We start from the raw sequence: 15,731 nt of genomic DNA on the forward strand, positions 1-15,731 counted from the left end.
AAATGTTCCTTTCTGATAAAATCTGTCTAAAAGTTCTATGGATAATTTTGTCCAGCACGATTAGTGAGCTCTCCTACAACAGCTCACTCACCAGAGACCAGCCTTCCCACACTCCCAGTCCTCTGATGGGCCCAGGCTTTCCTATAAATGACACACTCCAGTAGGTCTCTGTGACGCAGCTCACAGGCTGTGTTAATGTTCATTCCCTCCATGAAGCAATCATGAGCAAAACCAGGTGGGGGGCTTTTGGTTTGCTTTGCCTTTCTCTCTTAAAGTTCACATTATATCTAAAGGCTACCACACTAAAAGTTGAACCTACACAGAGAGACCTTGGTAAGGAAAACTTACAAACTGAGAGGCCTTAATTGGGAGACATAGGAGGTAAAAACTATTTCCTTTCACTTTTGGGGGCTTGGATACTATAAAATACAGAGAGGAGACTGATGTAAATCAGATTTAATATTACAAATTAATAAGGAAAGATAGGCTATTCAACCGGAGAAGGCGATGGCACCCCACTCCAGTACTCGTGCCTGGAAAATCCCATGGACGGAGGAGCCTGGTAGGCTACAGTCCATGGGGTCACGAAGACTTGGATACAACTGAGCAACTTCACTTTCACTTTTCACTTTCATGCATTGGAGAAGGAAATGGCACCCCACTCCAGTGTTCTTGCCTGGAGAATCCCAGGGACGGGGGAGCCTGGTGGACTGCCGTCTATGGGGTCGCACAGAGTCAGACACGACTGAAGAGACTTAGCAGCAGCAGCAGGCTATTCAACCAGTGTTGCTGAGACAAGTAGTTACTCATCTAAGAGAGTAATTTTTCCATCTCATGCCACTATATGAAATTAAATTCTTGGTAGATTGAACAGCTAAAACTAAAAATGAAAGTTAAAAGATGTATAGGAGAAAATGTATTTATGAACTTGGGGTAAGGAAGGTCTTAAAATACAGAAGTCCAAATCAAAACTGGGAATTAAACTTCTGAAAGTAAAAACTACGCACCAAAGACACCATCAACAAAGTGAAAAAACAAGCCAAAGACTAGAAAAATGGATTTTTTTTAATTTTAGAATAAAAATGGAATACCAAGCATCAGTTAAAATTAACCAGATGCCACATTTATCAACATACATAAATCTCAAAAACATAACATTGGGTGAAAAAGACAAGTTGCAGATCAACATGCACACGTATACAATGTGAACACATGCAAACCAATACAGTATATTGTTATTAACCGAATGTGAATATATATACAGTTGGATAAAAACATGCAACTCCAAGATACCAGCTATCTTTGAGGAAAGAGAGGAATATACAGACGACAGCAACTATATCTGTAGTGTCTTATTTCTTGAAAGGAACTATTTCATAATTTTCTTTTTAATTCAAGGAAAAATAAGAAAAAAGGAAGAGGGAAGGAGATTGGCAGGAATGAAGGATAGGAATATAGGTTAGGTTGAATACATGTCAGATTCGAAAGATGTCTAACTTCCTTGAACAAAATTAACCCCAGGCAATATGCCTTGAAACGAGGCCACACAATGAAATCTGAGAACCAAGTGCCTGCACCAACTATTAACTGTGGTCTCTTGCTCATATTTACTTGACAAAGGCAGACAGAGCTTGCCAATAGTACTTCCAAAGAGCTCCAGTAAGCCATTCATAGTTTGGAATTTCTACTACTATTTTTCATAACCAAAAGCATTCCCTTGGCTATAAATTCATAGAGGTCCCCATTGAGCCCCCCCGCACAGGAGGCAAGATTTTCTTGTATGAAGGAAAACAGGGAAAAGGGGAAAAATTAAATCTTTAGTGAAGACTGTACTTTCTGTGTTACGCTAACAGGAATTCATGTATTATTCAATATTTTTAGATCATAACTAAATACTATACTAGCATTATAAGAAGAACAGACAACAGTATTATATTACTCAAAGCCCCAACCCATTTCTGTAATATGTGTTAATCACAACATTGCAACATTTCCTAAAACCATGACATTCTGGAGCACTGGCTCCATAATGACAAAAGCCATTATGCCATCCTTTCTGGGTCTAATAGATGATTTCTTTATATTCTTTTTATCCTCCCTAAGTTTTTCCTTCCACATGAATTCTCTTTTTCTTTTCTAAAACTGAGGTAACAACGGTTTATAACATTATATGACTTTCATGTGTTCAACATTATATTTCTATTTCTGTGTATGCTGCAGCATGTGCCCCACCAAAAATTTAGTTTACATTGTAAAAGACTGAATTTCTTTTTTAAAGGCAATAACTTATCAAAGTCAATTTGATTTTAATTTCTGAGTTGATGTTTTATTTCAACTCACTGTCCAGCACAGTCCCTGGCACATAATAACTAGGCACCCAAGAAATGTGGAAGAAAAGTAAAAAGCAAAGGAAAGACCACATTAGGAGGGTGAGAAATGGACTAGTGTGAGTCTTGCTTCAAAGATCATTCAAATTCACAAATATACCGTTTCATATTCACCTCATCAAGTCACTCACATCTGCAGCCTTAAGGTGGCTCCCCTTGCTCCAAGGATGAGACCCAATAGCCTACAAAGGCTACATGAACATTTCCCTCAGCACCTCTATAGTGTCATGTCTTACCATTCCTCTCCCCATCAAAATTCCCGTAGCTACATCTGATCCACTCTGAACTACTCAGTCATGCACAGTTCCTCTAAATGCCACCTTCTCTTGCCTCTTTCCTCTGGGCCCCATGCATACATCATGTCCTCTGCATGGAAGATTCTTCTGTCTTTACCTGGCTAACCTCTACTCTTTAGGTTCCAACTTAGAGGATGTTTCTTTCCTAACCGGCAAAGTCTAGGTTAGGACACCCCATCAGAGGTCTCCTGATGCACAGCACCCAGCAGAGGCTATCCCTCTGAATAGCATCTCTTCCTTTCTTTGTCCCTCCTCTCCCCAGCAGCAGGGAACACAGATCTCTACCTTGTTTACCACTGTCTCCCTGACCCAGTGTGTGGGGATTTCCTGAAAAAATGAAGTGTTTGTTTATAGATGATAGCTGTACAAAGGGACAAGTGGGAGAGATGACTATTGATGCATTAGAAGTGGTAGCCAGATAGAAATACAAGACAGAGCATCTGTGAAATTAAAATGGAATTGGAAAGCCTTTTAAGTTTAAAAAAATCTTATCCACACTCAAAATTTTACAGGGACTCCACTACTACAATGAGATGTGCTTGTACATATATTTGAATAGTATTCTCAATATAAGACACAATTTTGTTTCCTCCCTGCAAATGCATGTTTTAATGTGGTCATTGTACATTTCAAACTTCCCTGAAATACTCTCATAAAGCAGACTACAATCTCTGCTTCACTTTGCCCATATTCAGAAAAGCCAACTCAGGGCTAGGATTTATATGTTTTACTTCAAATTGAAAATAAGTAAGCCACATACCAGGTACAAAGACTATTATCACCCAAAGCAATTACTGTCTCTTTACAGTCATTTACATGACAATAAAAATTGTCCTTTGAGGAACATTTTAATAGTTTTTATTGAAGTAGGGAATTATAACTCATGTCTAAGGACAGCACTAATCTTTTAAAAGCAATTCAACAACTTAAATAATAAATTTTAAATTATATGTGATTAACACATTAAAATATTTCATTTTTGCTATTTCTAAACATAGTTAAATATATCTACTACCACATAATTCAGGATCAAAAGTCAAGCCTTTATCTTAGACATGGCAAGAAAGAAATTATACTATTTCAAGTAAACTAATTATACTATTTCAAGGAAAAAATAGTATATTTGAGGCAAAAACATCTATTTGGAGTTGAGTCATTATATTAACACACTGCTTAGTTCAGTAATTTATCCCCAGTTCTGTGCTTCCCTTGTTCTCCCAGGAATTAGGTGAACAGAGTCTAAAACAGTAAATCCCTGAGACATGTCATTCTACAATTTACCAAATGATAGCAATTGCAATTGCTTGTCAGGCAAAAGCACATGTTGTAAACAGGTGGGCAGCAAAATTATACAAAACCAAACAAAACCTGATACTTCCCACAAGAGTCTGTGTTCCAGGCAGGAGGAGAGGGAAAACCAAGTGTTTTCTCCTGCAAAACATTGTCACTGCATGTGACAAACTGAGAAATACCTAATCCCCAAAAGCTATGAGCCAAGCTGAGCCCTTATCAAAGGGTCTAGAAGACGCTAAACAAAAATCCTTCAAGACAAGAATGACTGTTCACTCCTCTTCTGCCTGCTCCTTCTATCCCTGCACAGTCCAGCTGTGAGCTCACTAGTGCTCTGGGCACTTCAGGGCACCACTCACCCTACCTCCTTTGTCCCATGAACAGAGTTCCACCTTTGCAAGAGCAGACTACACACATCAGAAGATACAGAAACAGAACACTTTGTCCCATGGACACAGAACTTTCCTGTTTTTGGGTGAAGGTACCACCAGAAGTCAAGACAATCTAGTCACACGGTTGTGCGATGTCTAAGTTGTTCCTGAAATAAAGGTCAGTCTGTATGCCTGTCCTTGCTAACTCAAATCAGACACCATTTCCCTTGCCACAAGGATCAGACACCATCTTCACATCACTGAGACAGGACTAGAGCCCAAGTCTACTTAACCACACAGACTTTCACTGGGGATCACGGTGTTCCGTGTTGAACAAGACTGTTGTCAGGGAGCTGCTGGGAAGGGCAGCCCTCACTTTACAGAACCCAGAACCTGTGAAGAATTCCTCAGATTCCCATTCTCAGCCTTAAAGTCGGTTCTCAGTGTCCACTGTAATGAAAGTACCGTGTGGACCTTGTCTGCCTTGTTCATGGCTGAAACTTCAATGCCTTCAAGCAGTAACTGGTACAAAGCAGACAGTAAATATGTGTTCATTTTGTTGTTTAATATCTCATACCTTGTTTAGAGATGTTCTGCTTCCACCGATCTATTCAGTTATGCGTGACAAACTTTAATGAGTAGTGTTTACTGTGCTTTAGAGTCACTCTCAGAATACAAGCAAGAAAGTACACAGGGCTGGAACAGGACTAATAAAAAAAGCCAAGGACACTGAAGAAACACTTCAAAGACTTAATGAAATATTGTTGCAATGTATGTTCCAATCCAAAGGCCGTTATGGCAGAATGAACACTCTCCCTGAAGCTGTCCACATGCTAATCTCTAGAATATGTCTATCAGTTATATCATACGATAAAATGCACTTTCAATTCAGTTCAGTCATCCAGTCATGTCCGACTCTTTGCAACCCCATGGACTGCAGAACTCCAGGCTTCCCTGTCCATCACCAACTCCCAGAGCGTGCTCAAACTCATGTCCACCAAGTCGGTGATGTCATCCAACCATCTCATCCTGCCATCCCCTTCTCCTCCCACCTTCAATCTTGCCTAGCATCAGGTCTTTTCCACTGAGTCAGTTCTTTGTATCAGGTGGCCAAAGTATTGGGGTTTCAGCTTCAACATCAGTCCTTCCAATGAATATTCAAGACTTATTTCCCTTAGGATGGACTGGTTGGATCTCCTTGCAGTCCAAGGGACTCTCAAGAGTCTTCTCCAACATCACATTTCAAAAGCATCAATTCTTCAGTGATCAGCTTTCTTTGTAGTCCAACTCTCACATCCATCCATACATGACTACTGGAAAAACCATAGCTTTGACTAGATAGACTTTGTCAGCAAAGTAATGTCTCTGCTTTTTAATATGCTGTCTAGGTTTGTCATAGCTTTTCTTCCAAGGAGCAAGCATCTTTTAATTCCATGGCTGCAGTCACCATCTGCAGTGATTTTGGAGCCCCCAAAAATAAAGTCTCTCATTGTTTCCCCATCTATTTGCCATGAAGTGATGAGACTAGATGCCATGATCTTCATTTTTTGAATGTTGAGTTTTAAGCCAACTTTTTCACTCTCCTCTTTCACTTTTATCAAGAGGCTCTTTAGTTCTTCTTTGCTTTCTGCCATAAGGGCGGTATCCAAATGTAAAAAGTAATGAACATTAATGACTGATTCCTAGCACTGATTTATAGAAGAAAATGTCTACATTACCAGCCACTGTTTTCAAGCACATAATTTATATTACTCCCATAAATTAAATTATTAACTTTTTATTGAGCATCTAATGTGTACTAGCCCTATGCCAGGCTCTTCATATATGTGATCAATAATCACAGCAAAGGGCAAACTACATTATCACTATGTGAAAGAATAGGAACCTGAGGCTTAATTTATCTAAGGTAGCACAACTGGTAAAATGCTGAGGCAGTATTTGAACCCAGAAACAGCTGACCCCAAGCCTACACCCTTTCTACCCTGCCACACTTCCCCACTGTTGTCAAAATACTGTAGTCCCAGTGGTCATCAAAGGACTGAAGGAGAACCAGGAGAAAGAATCAGAATATCTTGGCTGAAAAACAGAGAAATAGCCACACCAAAAAACAGAGACAGAGAGAGAGAACAGAAATGTTTCAAAGCATGTCTCTCCTCAAAATCCACTTTTGGTGCAGAAATACATATTAACAGAATAGTTTCTGTCTCTCCCACCCCTAATGTTGGTTGCTGCTCCTATTGTATTTCTTGGCACAGTTTAACTGTCTGTGTACAAGGAGGTCTCACAACACACCCATCTACCATCACCAATACCAAAATTTCAACCAAATGGCAGAAGCAAAAGGCTGCTTAATATAAATCAAACATCAATCCCAGTGCTCCAATTAAGGCACTGCTAAAAGAGTCACATTTCAAAATGTTTGGAAGTCATTTCAACCCAATGGTATCTCCTAAAACATCTTTTACACATCCTGGCCACTCACCATGTTCTAATTCAAGAGCCCCATTTTCTGATTTTAGGAAGAGAGATCTCACAATAACAGCTGACAGGCAGGAGCAGAACCTGAAATGCTCCTATGCCCAAGAGACGTGCAGGAAGCATATGGCAGCCACCCTAATCAACACCTGCCATGAACCAACTGGTCCACAAGGCTCCACCACAACACGACAGGATGGGCTGTGAAGCAGCTGACAGTTCTGACAGTACATTTCCACACTCCCCATCACACTAATTTTCCCAACTAGGGAGAGATTTTTCAAGTCAAACCCTAAGCTGTTGACTGTCAGATTATGAAGGCTTTGCTGTCTTTCTACTTAGAGAGTAATTCAGAAATTACATAATTGGAAGGATTTTACTGGGCTGTGCACACAATAGGTGTTTAATGAGTAAACAGAAATGAAACAATGAATGGGTGCCAGAATAAATTTATCTGTCTTCTAAAAACACCCATCTTTCCAAAGTTCAAATCATCCCAGCTGAAAGGGTGAACATTTCTGTCTTGTAGTGAAGCAAAGCAAAACAACCAAAATAGTCCAAGGAAATGGGCTAGTATTTGCAACAGCCTTTGACTCTGACTCAGGATGCAGAAAGTGCCAACAGGCTGCAAGTGTCTTCACAGGTGAGCTTATCTGACTATTTAGGCCAGTTATCTGGGGCTGCAAACATCTCTGTAAATTATACTACAGAATCACAGACCACTAGAAAAAAACAACTCAGTACATTTTTTAAAACACTGAAATAGAAAATACTATTTCTGGAAGAGAACAAAAACAGATCTTAAGTATTGGGGCTAAGCCCTTCACACTGATGGGGGCCACAATAAAACCTGCCATGGAAGCAGCAGAATTCAGTTTTACTACTACCTTCACTTTAGTCAGAGAATCAAACAGGATACAAGGACTCTTCAATGGTCAGTCAAGAGTGTAAACTCTGGGATGTGTTTCTAAGGAACATTCTAGGAGATGATCCAGGTACAGGGTCTAGAAACCGAAACTTCTTAGTACCCCCAGGAGGGCCCATCTTTCTCTAGAGAAATCATGGTGCGCAAAGTCCCAGAAGTTTCCAATGTCTTTCTATTATAACGAGGAACATCTCTTTCCAGGCATGTTCTTCTTCCAGGGCTTTTCTCCTGGTCTTAGAACAGCCTACTGACAATCAGGGAGCTGTCTGGTAAGCAGGAAATCTGAATGCTGGATGGATGCTAAAGGATGTTGTTCACAAGGGATTTTACCAGAGCTCCCAGAAAACCTAAAGAAAGATACTTATTCTGGAACTAGGCACAGCACTGACAACCAGAATGCTCAGACTTAGTCCTATTCTTGGATTAGAAATGAAGGTGTATTCTCATGGACTGCTTCTTTGAACGAGTGATTCCCAATTGATAATCAGACTTTGTTGGTATTTTTTAACCTCTGAAAGCAATTTTGTCATTTTTTAAGTTACTTATTGCATGTGCTCCCATTCAATCCCAGGGTTTTCCCACTGAGACATCTCAGTGTTTCCTTTCTGATAGGCTTTTTTAAATGGACATCCATCTTCCCATTAATGGTTTTGAGACTTTTTTTTTTTAATCTAGAGAACTCCTTCTTCAAATGAACCCTTATAGCATTAAAAACCATAAAAACGTAGGTCTTCTCTGAAACAGACTTGGACTCAGAGCCACACCCAACTCACTGTTCCCTTACTGACTCTTGGGGAGATGGCTCAGAATCTGAGCCAATACCACAGAGCCAATCACATCACCACTCCCAGCCAGCCCTATGTTTCTACAAAAACAAAGTCCTGCTGTCCAGGGAAAAATGTCACATTCTAAAAGCATTAGTACTCAAAGCTTCCCTACACAGCAAGCCTACTCACCAGGACTGGCTTCAGGATATCCAGGTTGGAACGAAGAACCTGTTCTGCTGCATTCAGCTTCTCCCTTGGCAGGCTGCAAAACCTAGAAACTTCTTGGTCACCAAGTCGAATCACCTCTCCCAATTTTGATCCATTGCACAGGTTGCTCAAATGTAACTGGTAGCCTTGCAAAAATACCTATAAACATTTCATGCAAAGAGAGAGAAGTAAAACTGGATTACACTGATGGGAAGCAGGGTCCTTGAAGCCTCTTGGGGGAACTTCATATCAATATTGCTTTGAGGAATGGACACTACTATACCCTGTCCAGAGCACTGGGTCTCTACCGAACTTCAGGATGAAGCAAGGCATGATGCTACAGGACATTCAACACCAGAATGTGGCATTCGACTCATCACCTCCACACTCTTCTCCTTGGGAAGGGAAATCCTGAGTCCAATTCTTTTTCTCAAAAGTGCGACACATGACTCAGCAAATAGAAATCTGGAGTCTGAACTCCCCAAACCGCTCTTATTAGAGAAAATAGAAAGTTCTCATTATTTTGAAATAAATGATATTTTTTTAAACTGGGGTTGGGCTAAATTGCAGGGGGAAAAGTATTTATACTATTTATTTGTAGATAAAGATATTTAACTAATGCAAATAACTATGTTCAAACAATTTCAGAATGTGGAACTCTTCCTTTTACTTGTATCAAAGCAGAGTACTAGAAAGTCAAGCCTCTTATCTCATTGACAGATAAGAATGACTTAGAACTGGTCTATACATTATAGCAAAGAACTTCTCCTTGGCCATATCTTATGTAACTAGCTTTACTGGATCTAAATAAACACTTCTTCACATATGGCCCTTACTGTCCACTAGGCAAAAGTCAATAAGATGAGAGACCTTGTTTTTTCATGTTCCTTTTGTGTCCTCAGTGCTGGAACATGTGGACAATAAATATTTGTGGAACGAATGAATGAACGATTCAGACTCTATTACTCTGTTACAACATTCTCTGTTTGTTTCAATTAAGGCAGCCTGACCTGCTGGTGGTACAACCTCCTGGGAGTGATGCACCAGAAGCTTCTCAGGACCCATGCAGCTTTCTAACACGGCAGAGCACTTGGTCTGTCATGGTTTCCATTAAGTTTCTACCCACTGCCAGATACTCAAATACACACTGCTTTTCTTCTTTTCTCTGACTAGCCCTTGCTGCCAGCCGACCCTTAGTATTTGTGTTTAAGACGGTGAAAACAGTGACTACAGAGACTAATCACCTTGAATGGACCACTTACATATTTAGGATGCCCCTTATTTTAAACTAGTGGGATGTGACAGATAAGAAATTGGCAGGGGGCAATGGAAACCATGCTAATGATTTTTATAAGCCTGCTGCCTTTGGCCCATCTCCCAACCGCACAACTGGTAAACACAGGCATATTTTCCTAGTTTCATAAGGGCAAGCAGTCAGCACATTTTTCTAATTTAAAAAATTCTATATCATGTAAAGCAAAGATTTTATTTTGGTGCATAAACAGTTCCACTACTTCTGCTTATGGCAAAGTCAAGCTAGTATGTAAACATGAGACGGGGTAAGGAAGCAGTTCCCCTTTCTGCCAGAGAATAAACTTGAAAAGGTCCTCTGGAAATCAATAACTATGCAATCTGGGCCTGCTGCCCACTGCATAGGAGCCGGATGATTATCTAATAATGCCAGAGGAAGGTTCTTTAAAATCTAAGGTTAAAATCTTACATAAACACTAATATTACTTCCTGATTTTATAAATTAAAAAAAAATTAAGCATATTCTTCTTAATAATAGATACTTTCTATTTTATTTATTTAATTTTAAATATTTTTACTTATTTATTTTTATTTAATTTCTATTTATTTATTATTTCTATTCTATATTTTCTAGATATCTTTCTCATCTATCTTTAAAAGAAACATTACAAATAGATAGCCAGTGGGGATTTGCTATTCTGATGCAGGGAGCTCAAATCTGGTACTCTGTGGCAATACAGATGGGTGGGAAGGAGTGGGAGGTAGGAAGAAGGTTCAAGAGGGAGGGGACATATGTATACCTATGGCAGATTCATGTTGATATATGGCAGAAACCAACACAATATTATAAAGAGTTATCCTCCAATTAAAAGGAAAAAAATTTAAATTTTAAAAAAGAAAGCACTACATTTTTAAAATCTGTTTTAGATTTTATAGACAAGAGACACTTTGGGTAACAATCCTCAACCCAAGTTATTGTTTCAGAACTGTGAGATTTTTTTTTAATTCATCTTAAATTCATCTTCCCTTTAGGAAGACGTTATCAACACGTTATGCCTGGGCTTCCCTCGTGGCTCAGCTGGTGAAGAATCCACCTGCAGGAGACCTGGGTTCGATCCCTGGGTTGGGAAGATACCCTGAAGAAGGGAAAGGCTACCCACTCCAGTATTCTGGCCTAGAGAATTCCATGGACTGTATTCCATGGGGTCTCAAAGAGTCGGACATGACTGAGCGACTTTCACAAACAAACAAAATAAAAAAACAAAATCAACACATGCCAATTGACAGACAGGCAGGAAATCAGTTTTATTTCAACCAGTTGGCCCATGATGCGCGGCTGCACCTTCCACTCTCTGGATGGTGTGGCGGGGCCAGCCCGAGCAGGGAGGTAAAAATAGGTGACGCTGCACTGGAGCCGCCAACCTCCTTCAGCACTGTTACCAAGACAGGAGTTTATTCATTTCCTTCCAGGTGCTCTTGTATAATGTCATTGCCACGAGCCTCACCAGGGAAGGTGAAGATTGCAGCTTACCTTGCGGAGACTGACATCAGCCCCCAGCATCTTGTCCACAGTTGGCCTTGGCAGGGAGAGGTTGTGATGCAGGAATCCAGAGAAGGTTTCATTGTCTACCAGGAAGTCCTGAAGTTTCAAGCCTGCAGGAGAAATAGTGTTTCATTTTCATTTCATGAGTAACTAAAAAGAAAAAAAAAAAGCACAATGGAGCAAAATATCCTAATACTGCCTTGTTTTAAACCAATTGAGCACACAGAGAAATGAGGTTCCGAGAGTTTTACCTTAACAGCAGAGACATGAAAAGAGTGCTTTCTGAAGCTGTGAAGTGTGGCACTGCTGTATACATACACATAGCCTTTTCTGTACACATACACATACCCGTAGCCTTTTCTCGCTTTTCCAAGAATAAGTAAACAAATCTGAGATTTGTGACCCTGACCCCACAGCTCCTATCTCCCCAATGCCATCTCAGACAGCTAAATTCAGAGATATTTAAAACCTTATTCCCACAAGCCCAAAGGGCTGGTTTCTTCTTGATGCAAAACAGTGGTTCTGAAACTTGAAGAGGCATCAGAATCACCTGCAGGGCTTGTGAAAACTGGTCCCCTACCCCCCAGAGTTTCTGATTCAGCGGCCTGGGGTGAGGCTGGATAATTTGCATTTCTAACAAGCTTCCAGGCGATGCTGTCACCCGCTGGTCTGGGGCCCACCTTTAGAGAACCACGGGTGCAGAGCATTATGCATATCAAAGTGCTTTCACAGGCCTGATTTCATTTCAGGTCCAGACGTGGAACACGTGATACAGAGCTCCCACACCCAGGCCGGCCCCTGCTTTAAGAAAATATGTACGCATACATTTAAAAAAATCAACACTACTAAATGATTGTATTGCTGCAGGGTTTCTTACAGAATCACTTTAAATAATAAGCCCTCCAGGTATATTTAGAAAAGGTTCCAATCCAGTGTAGTGCAGCAGAAAAAGCACTAGCCAGAAATCCAATTTTAGTCCCTAGAGTTGGAGGCTGTGCCTAAGTGATATCACTTGGATATTTCATATCATCTTTCCGAATTTCAGCTTCTTTATCTCCAAACAGTGAGGTGACCAGATGCTTCGTGGGTCCCCCTTACTGAAATGCTCTCATTTTCTCTGCCATATTTCATTTGAGTGTCCACTTCTCCTTCTGCCCCTCTCTCACAATAACCCAACATCAGGACCTCACGACTGGCCAGACATCACTGAGAGACTGCAGCGCACAGGCCCTGGCATAAACTGACCCCTAGGGGGCAAACCTAGCAAACTCAAATCACTTAACTGATGAGAAACAGACGTCTGATCTGAAAACAGGGCTGTGAGGTGAGGCTTAAAAAGAGGACAGGAGTTAATCCTGGGAGCTAAGGGGGTGATGTGCAGAGATAAAGTAGAAGGAAGTCTCAAAATCCAGCCAGACCCTCATCTGTGCTGTCTGATTCAGGTATGTTCTGCTTAAGTAAATTTTTAATAATCTCAGTTGGTAAAGAATCTGCCTGCAACACAAGAGACCAGGGTTCAATCCCTGGGTCAGGAAGATCCCCTGGAGAAGGAAATGGCAACTCATTCTAGTATTGTTGGCTGGGAAATCCCATGGACAGAGGAGCCTGGTGGGCTACAGTCCATGGGGTTACAAGAGCTGCACACGATTTAGCTACTAAACCACCACCACAGAAGGGTACACTGAGCATGACTCATATCTCTAGAGAAACAGTTCTCTGGCTACACCTTATTTGGCTAACTCCCAGTTATTCCCCATGACACATTTTAAGAAGTGGGCCTGGTCGAGTGAGTGTCCTCCTGAGAAAAGATGCTCCTGCAGGCTGCCACCTGCCTGGTGCTCCCCATCACATATGATACTGCCTTCTCACCATCGCATTCACTTCTGTAGCTGCCAAACCTCAGAGCATTGAAGATTCACCTACGGACATGCTAATATGTAATTTTTTGGGCTGGATTCCCAGAGATCCTGAAATAGTAGCTCTAGAGTGGGGCCTAAGAATCTACATTTTAATAAGCATCTTCTGTATTTCTAATGCAAGGGTTCTGAGGACCATCCTTTTAGGACTGTTGTTTTATTTACATATTATCTCCCCTAGACTATGCCTCTGGGACACAGAATATGTCTTTTATCCTTGCATCCCAGTGCCCAGATCAGGCAAAGAATTACTGATCAATGAATGATGACTGGAAAATAAGTACCAGGAGATGGGATCAAGGCTGGGAAGATTTCAGAAGTATCTGAGAAGCATCAAAGAAGATTTCCTTTCAGCTGTACAGGTCCAAGAATGGCTTGCAGATATTGGGGCGACCCCCAGGCTGCACCCCAAGATAAACAGGGCCCCTAGTCACTAGAACTGCATTCCCAGAGACATAAAGTGACACCCTAGGTGTCCCAGTATCCCAAAGGTAGAGGTACACAGGAAGAAGACAGGAAAGTTAGTGGCTTCAACTGCAGTCTGACCTGGAAAGCCTGACACTGACTGTTGTGGAACAATGAAAAAACTACCACACTGAGGGGTGAGAAAACTTGGGCTCCGCATCCATTTACTTGCCAGGGCATCTCACCTAGCTGTGTCTCCACTGCCTCATCTGTAAAGGGAGGAGTGGGGGAAAAAAAAAACTTCCCTGAGACCCAGGCAGAACAGAATATGCACATGAGCTAACCTGGTCTGTGACCAGGCAGGCCACTCCTGAGAGTGAAAAGCCAGAGCAGGAATCGACACTGTGCTAGACAAATTCAGAATAACCTCCTTCCCCCAGAGCAAGGCTGCTGAAGGGTGGAAGGCTGACTCCACTGCACATGCGATGGGTCTAGGTCACAAGCAACAATGCTTTAGTCAACGGAGCATGCGCAGTGCGTTTACATGACGTTTCAGCTAAGGCAACAGGCTCTGCTGATGAGAACATCTGGATGTGATCAAACCCCAACCACCTCTCTGTGAATCCTCTGGATGAGGCAGAAAAGCCAAGAGGCTAATTAAACAGTCAACAACCTTTGGCAGTGCACACGCACAGGGTGGTGAGGTAGCTATACGGGGTGGCAGCAGGGAATGCCAAAGATCCCTGGATACGAAGAACCTGCATTCTGGTCACACGGATACCACACACATGGATTCAGATTTGCATGCCACCAACACCAAGCTGCAGCCAGCATGGGCGCAGGAAGGCAGTGCAGTGTGCACTGTTTCTCAACCTCAGTCCCCATGAGACTCCTGAGGGGGCTTTGCAAAAATCCCAATGCCCAGGCCACACCCCCTAACAACTTCTGCATGATCAGAACTTATGGGGCTAAGACACAGACATCAGAATTTTATCTGCCATGATGATTCCAGCCAAGTTTGGGAAACATTAGTGAAATGAAAAGTTCAGGGGTATGGGGACAGAATAACTTAACTTTGATGCTGGACTCTCGTGTTTATGAATTGCATGGCTTTGAGAAATTCATTTTGCCTTCCAGAGCCCAAGATTTCTGACCTAGGAGGTAAGGGTAACAGTACCCACTTTTCAAAGGTATGAGGATTAGAGATATTTGCATGTAACGCATGAATGCTTCCCTGGTGGCTCAGATGGTAAAGAATCTGCCTGCAATATAGGACACCTGGGTTCGATCCTTGGGTTGGGAAGATTCCCTGGTAGACATGGCAACCCACTCTAGTATTCTTGCCTGGAGAATCCCATAGACAGAGGAGCCTGGAGGGCTACAGTCCATGAGGTCACAAAGAGTCGGACATGACTGAGAGACTTTCACTAACATTAGCTAATGCATGAATAGTGAGCAAGGGGTTCATGGTAGTTGCTCAAAAAATGATAATAATCTTGTGATTATTGAGAAGGGTTTACTTCACTCACCTTGACCAGCGTACCACAATGATGTATAGAGAAAAGGTAGGGACACAGACATTTCCCTCAAGGAACGCCCAAGGATGATAAGGGTGATGAAAAGGCAAATCAATAGAAAAAGCAGAGCGAAGGATGACAGAGACAAAGGAAGGCAACTCATGGAAGCATTTGACCCAGATGAGGCTTATCTGTTTCAAGGGGGGAGTCAGGCTGAACAGACTGAAGCCAGGTTCTGGAAAAGAACAGAGAGCCAGAAATCTCTAGAGGTTGTGGCTGATGAGGAGAGGGTAAGGAAGACCTCCCATGATGCAGGGACCAGGACGCCCCGTAGACATAGTGCTATGTACACATGATTCTCAATGTTTCTGAATGAATAAA

At 41.6% G+C, this 15,731-nt stretch overlaps 1 protein-coding gene across 3 annotated transcripts in view; it reads right to left on the reverse strand.

Moving 5' to 3' along the window:
- Positions 1-15,731, reverse strand: part of ABCA1 (ATP binding cassette subfamily A member 1) — a 137,593-nt gene that overhangs the window by 63,097 nt on the left and 58,765 nt on the right. For all 3 annotated transcript variants that reach the window (XM_019966667.2, XM_019966669.2, XM_019966668.2), the window contains exons 6-7: positions 11,501-11,622; positions 8,701-8,877 (exon numbers count right to left, since the gene is read on the reverse strand). In XM_019966667.2, the coding sequence (XP_019822226.2) occupies positions 8,701-8,877; positions 11,501-11,622 (299 nt within the window). The remainder of the gene's footprint in view (positions 1-8,700; positions 8,878-11,500; positions 11,623-15,731) is intronic.

The sequence above is a fragment of the Bos indicus genome, chromosome 8 (genome assembly GCF_029378745.1).
Source record: "Bos indicus isolate NIAB-ARS_2022 breed Sahiwal x Tharparkar chromosome 8, NIAB-ARS_B.indTharparkar_mat_pri_1.0, whole genome shotgun sequence".
In the NCBI taxonomy this organism is placed as follows: domain Eukaryota; kingdom Metazoa; phylum Chordata; class Mammalia; order Artiodactyla; family Bovidae; genus Bos; species Bos indicus.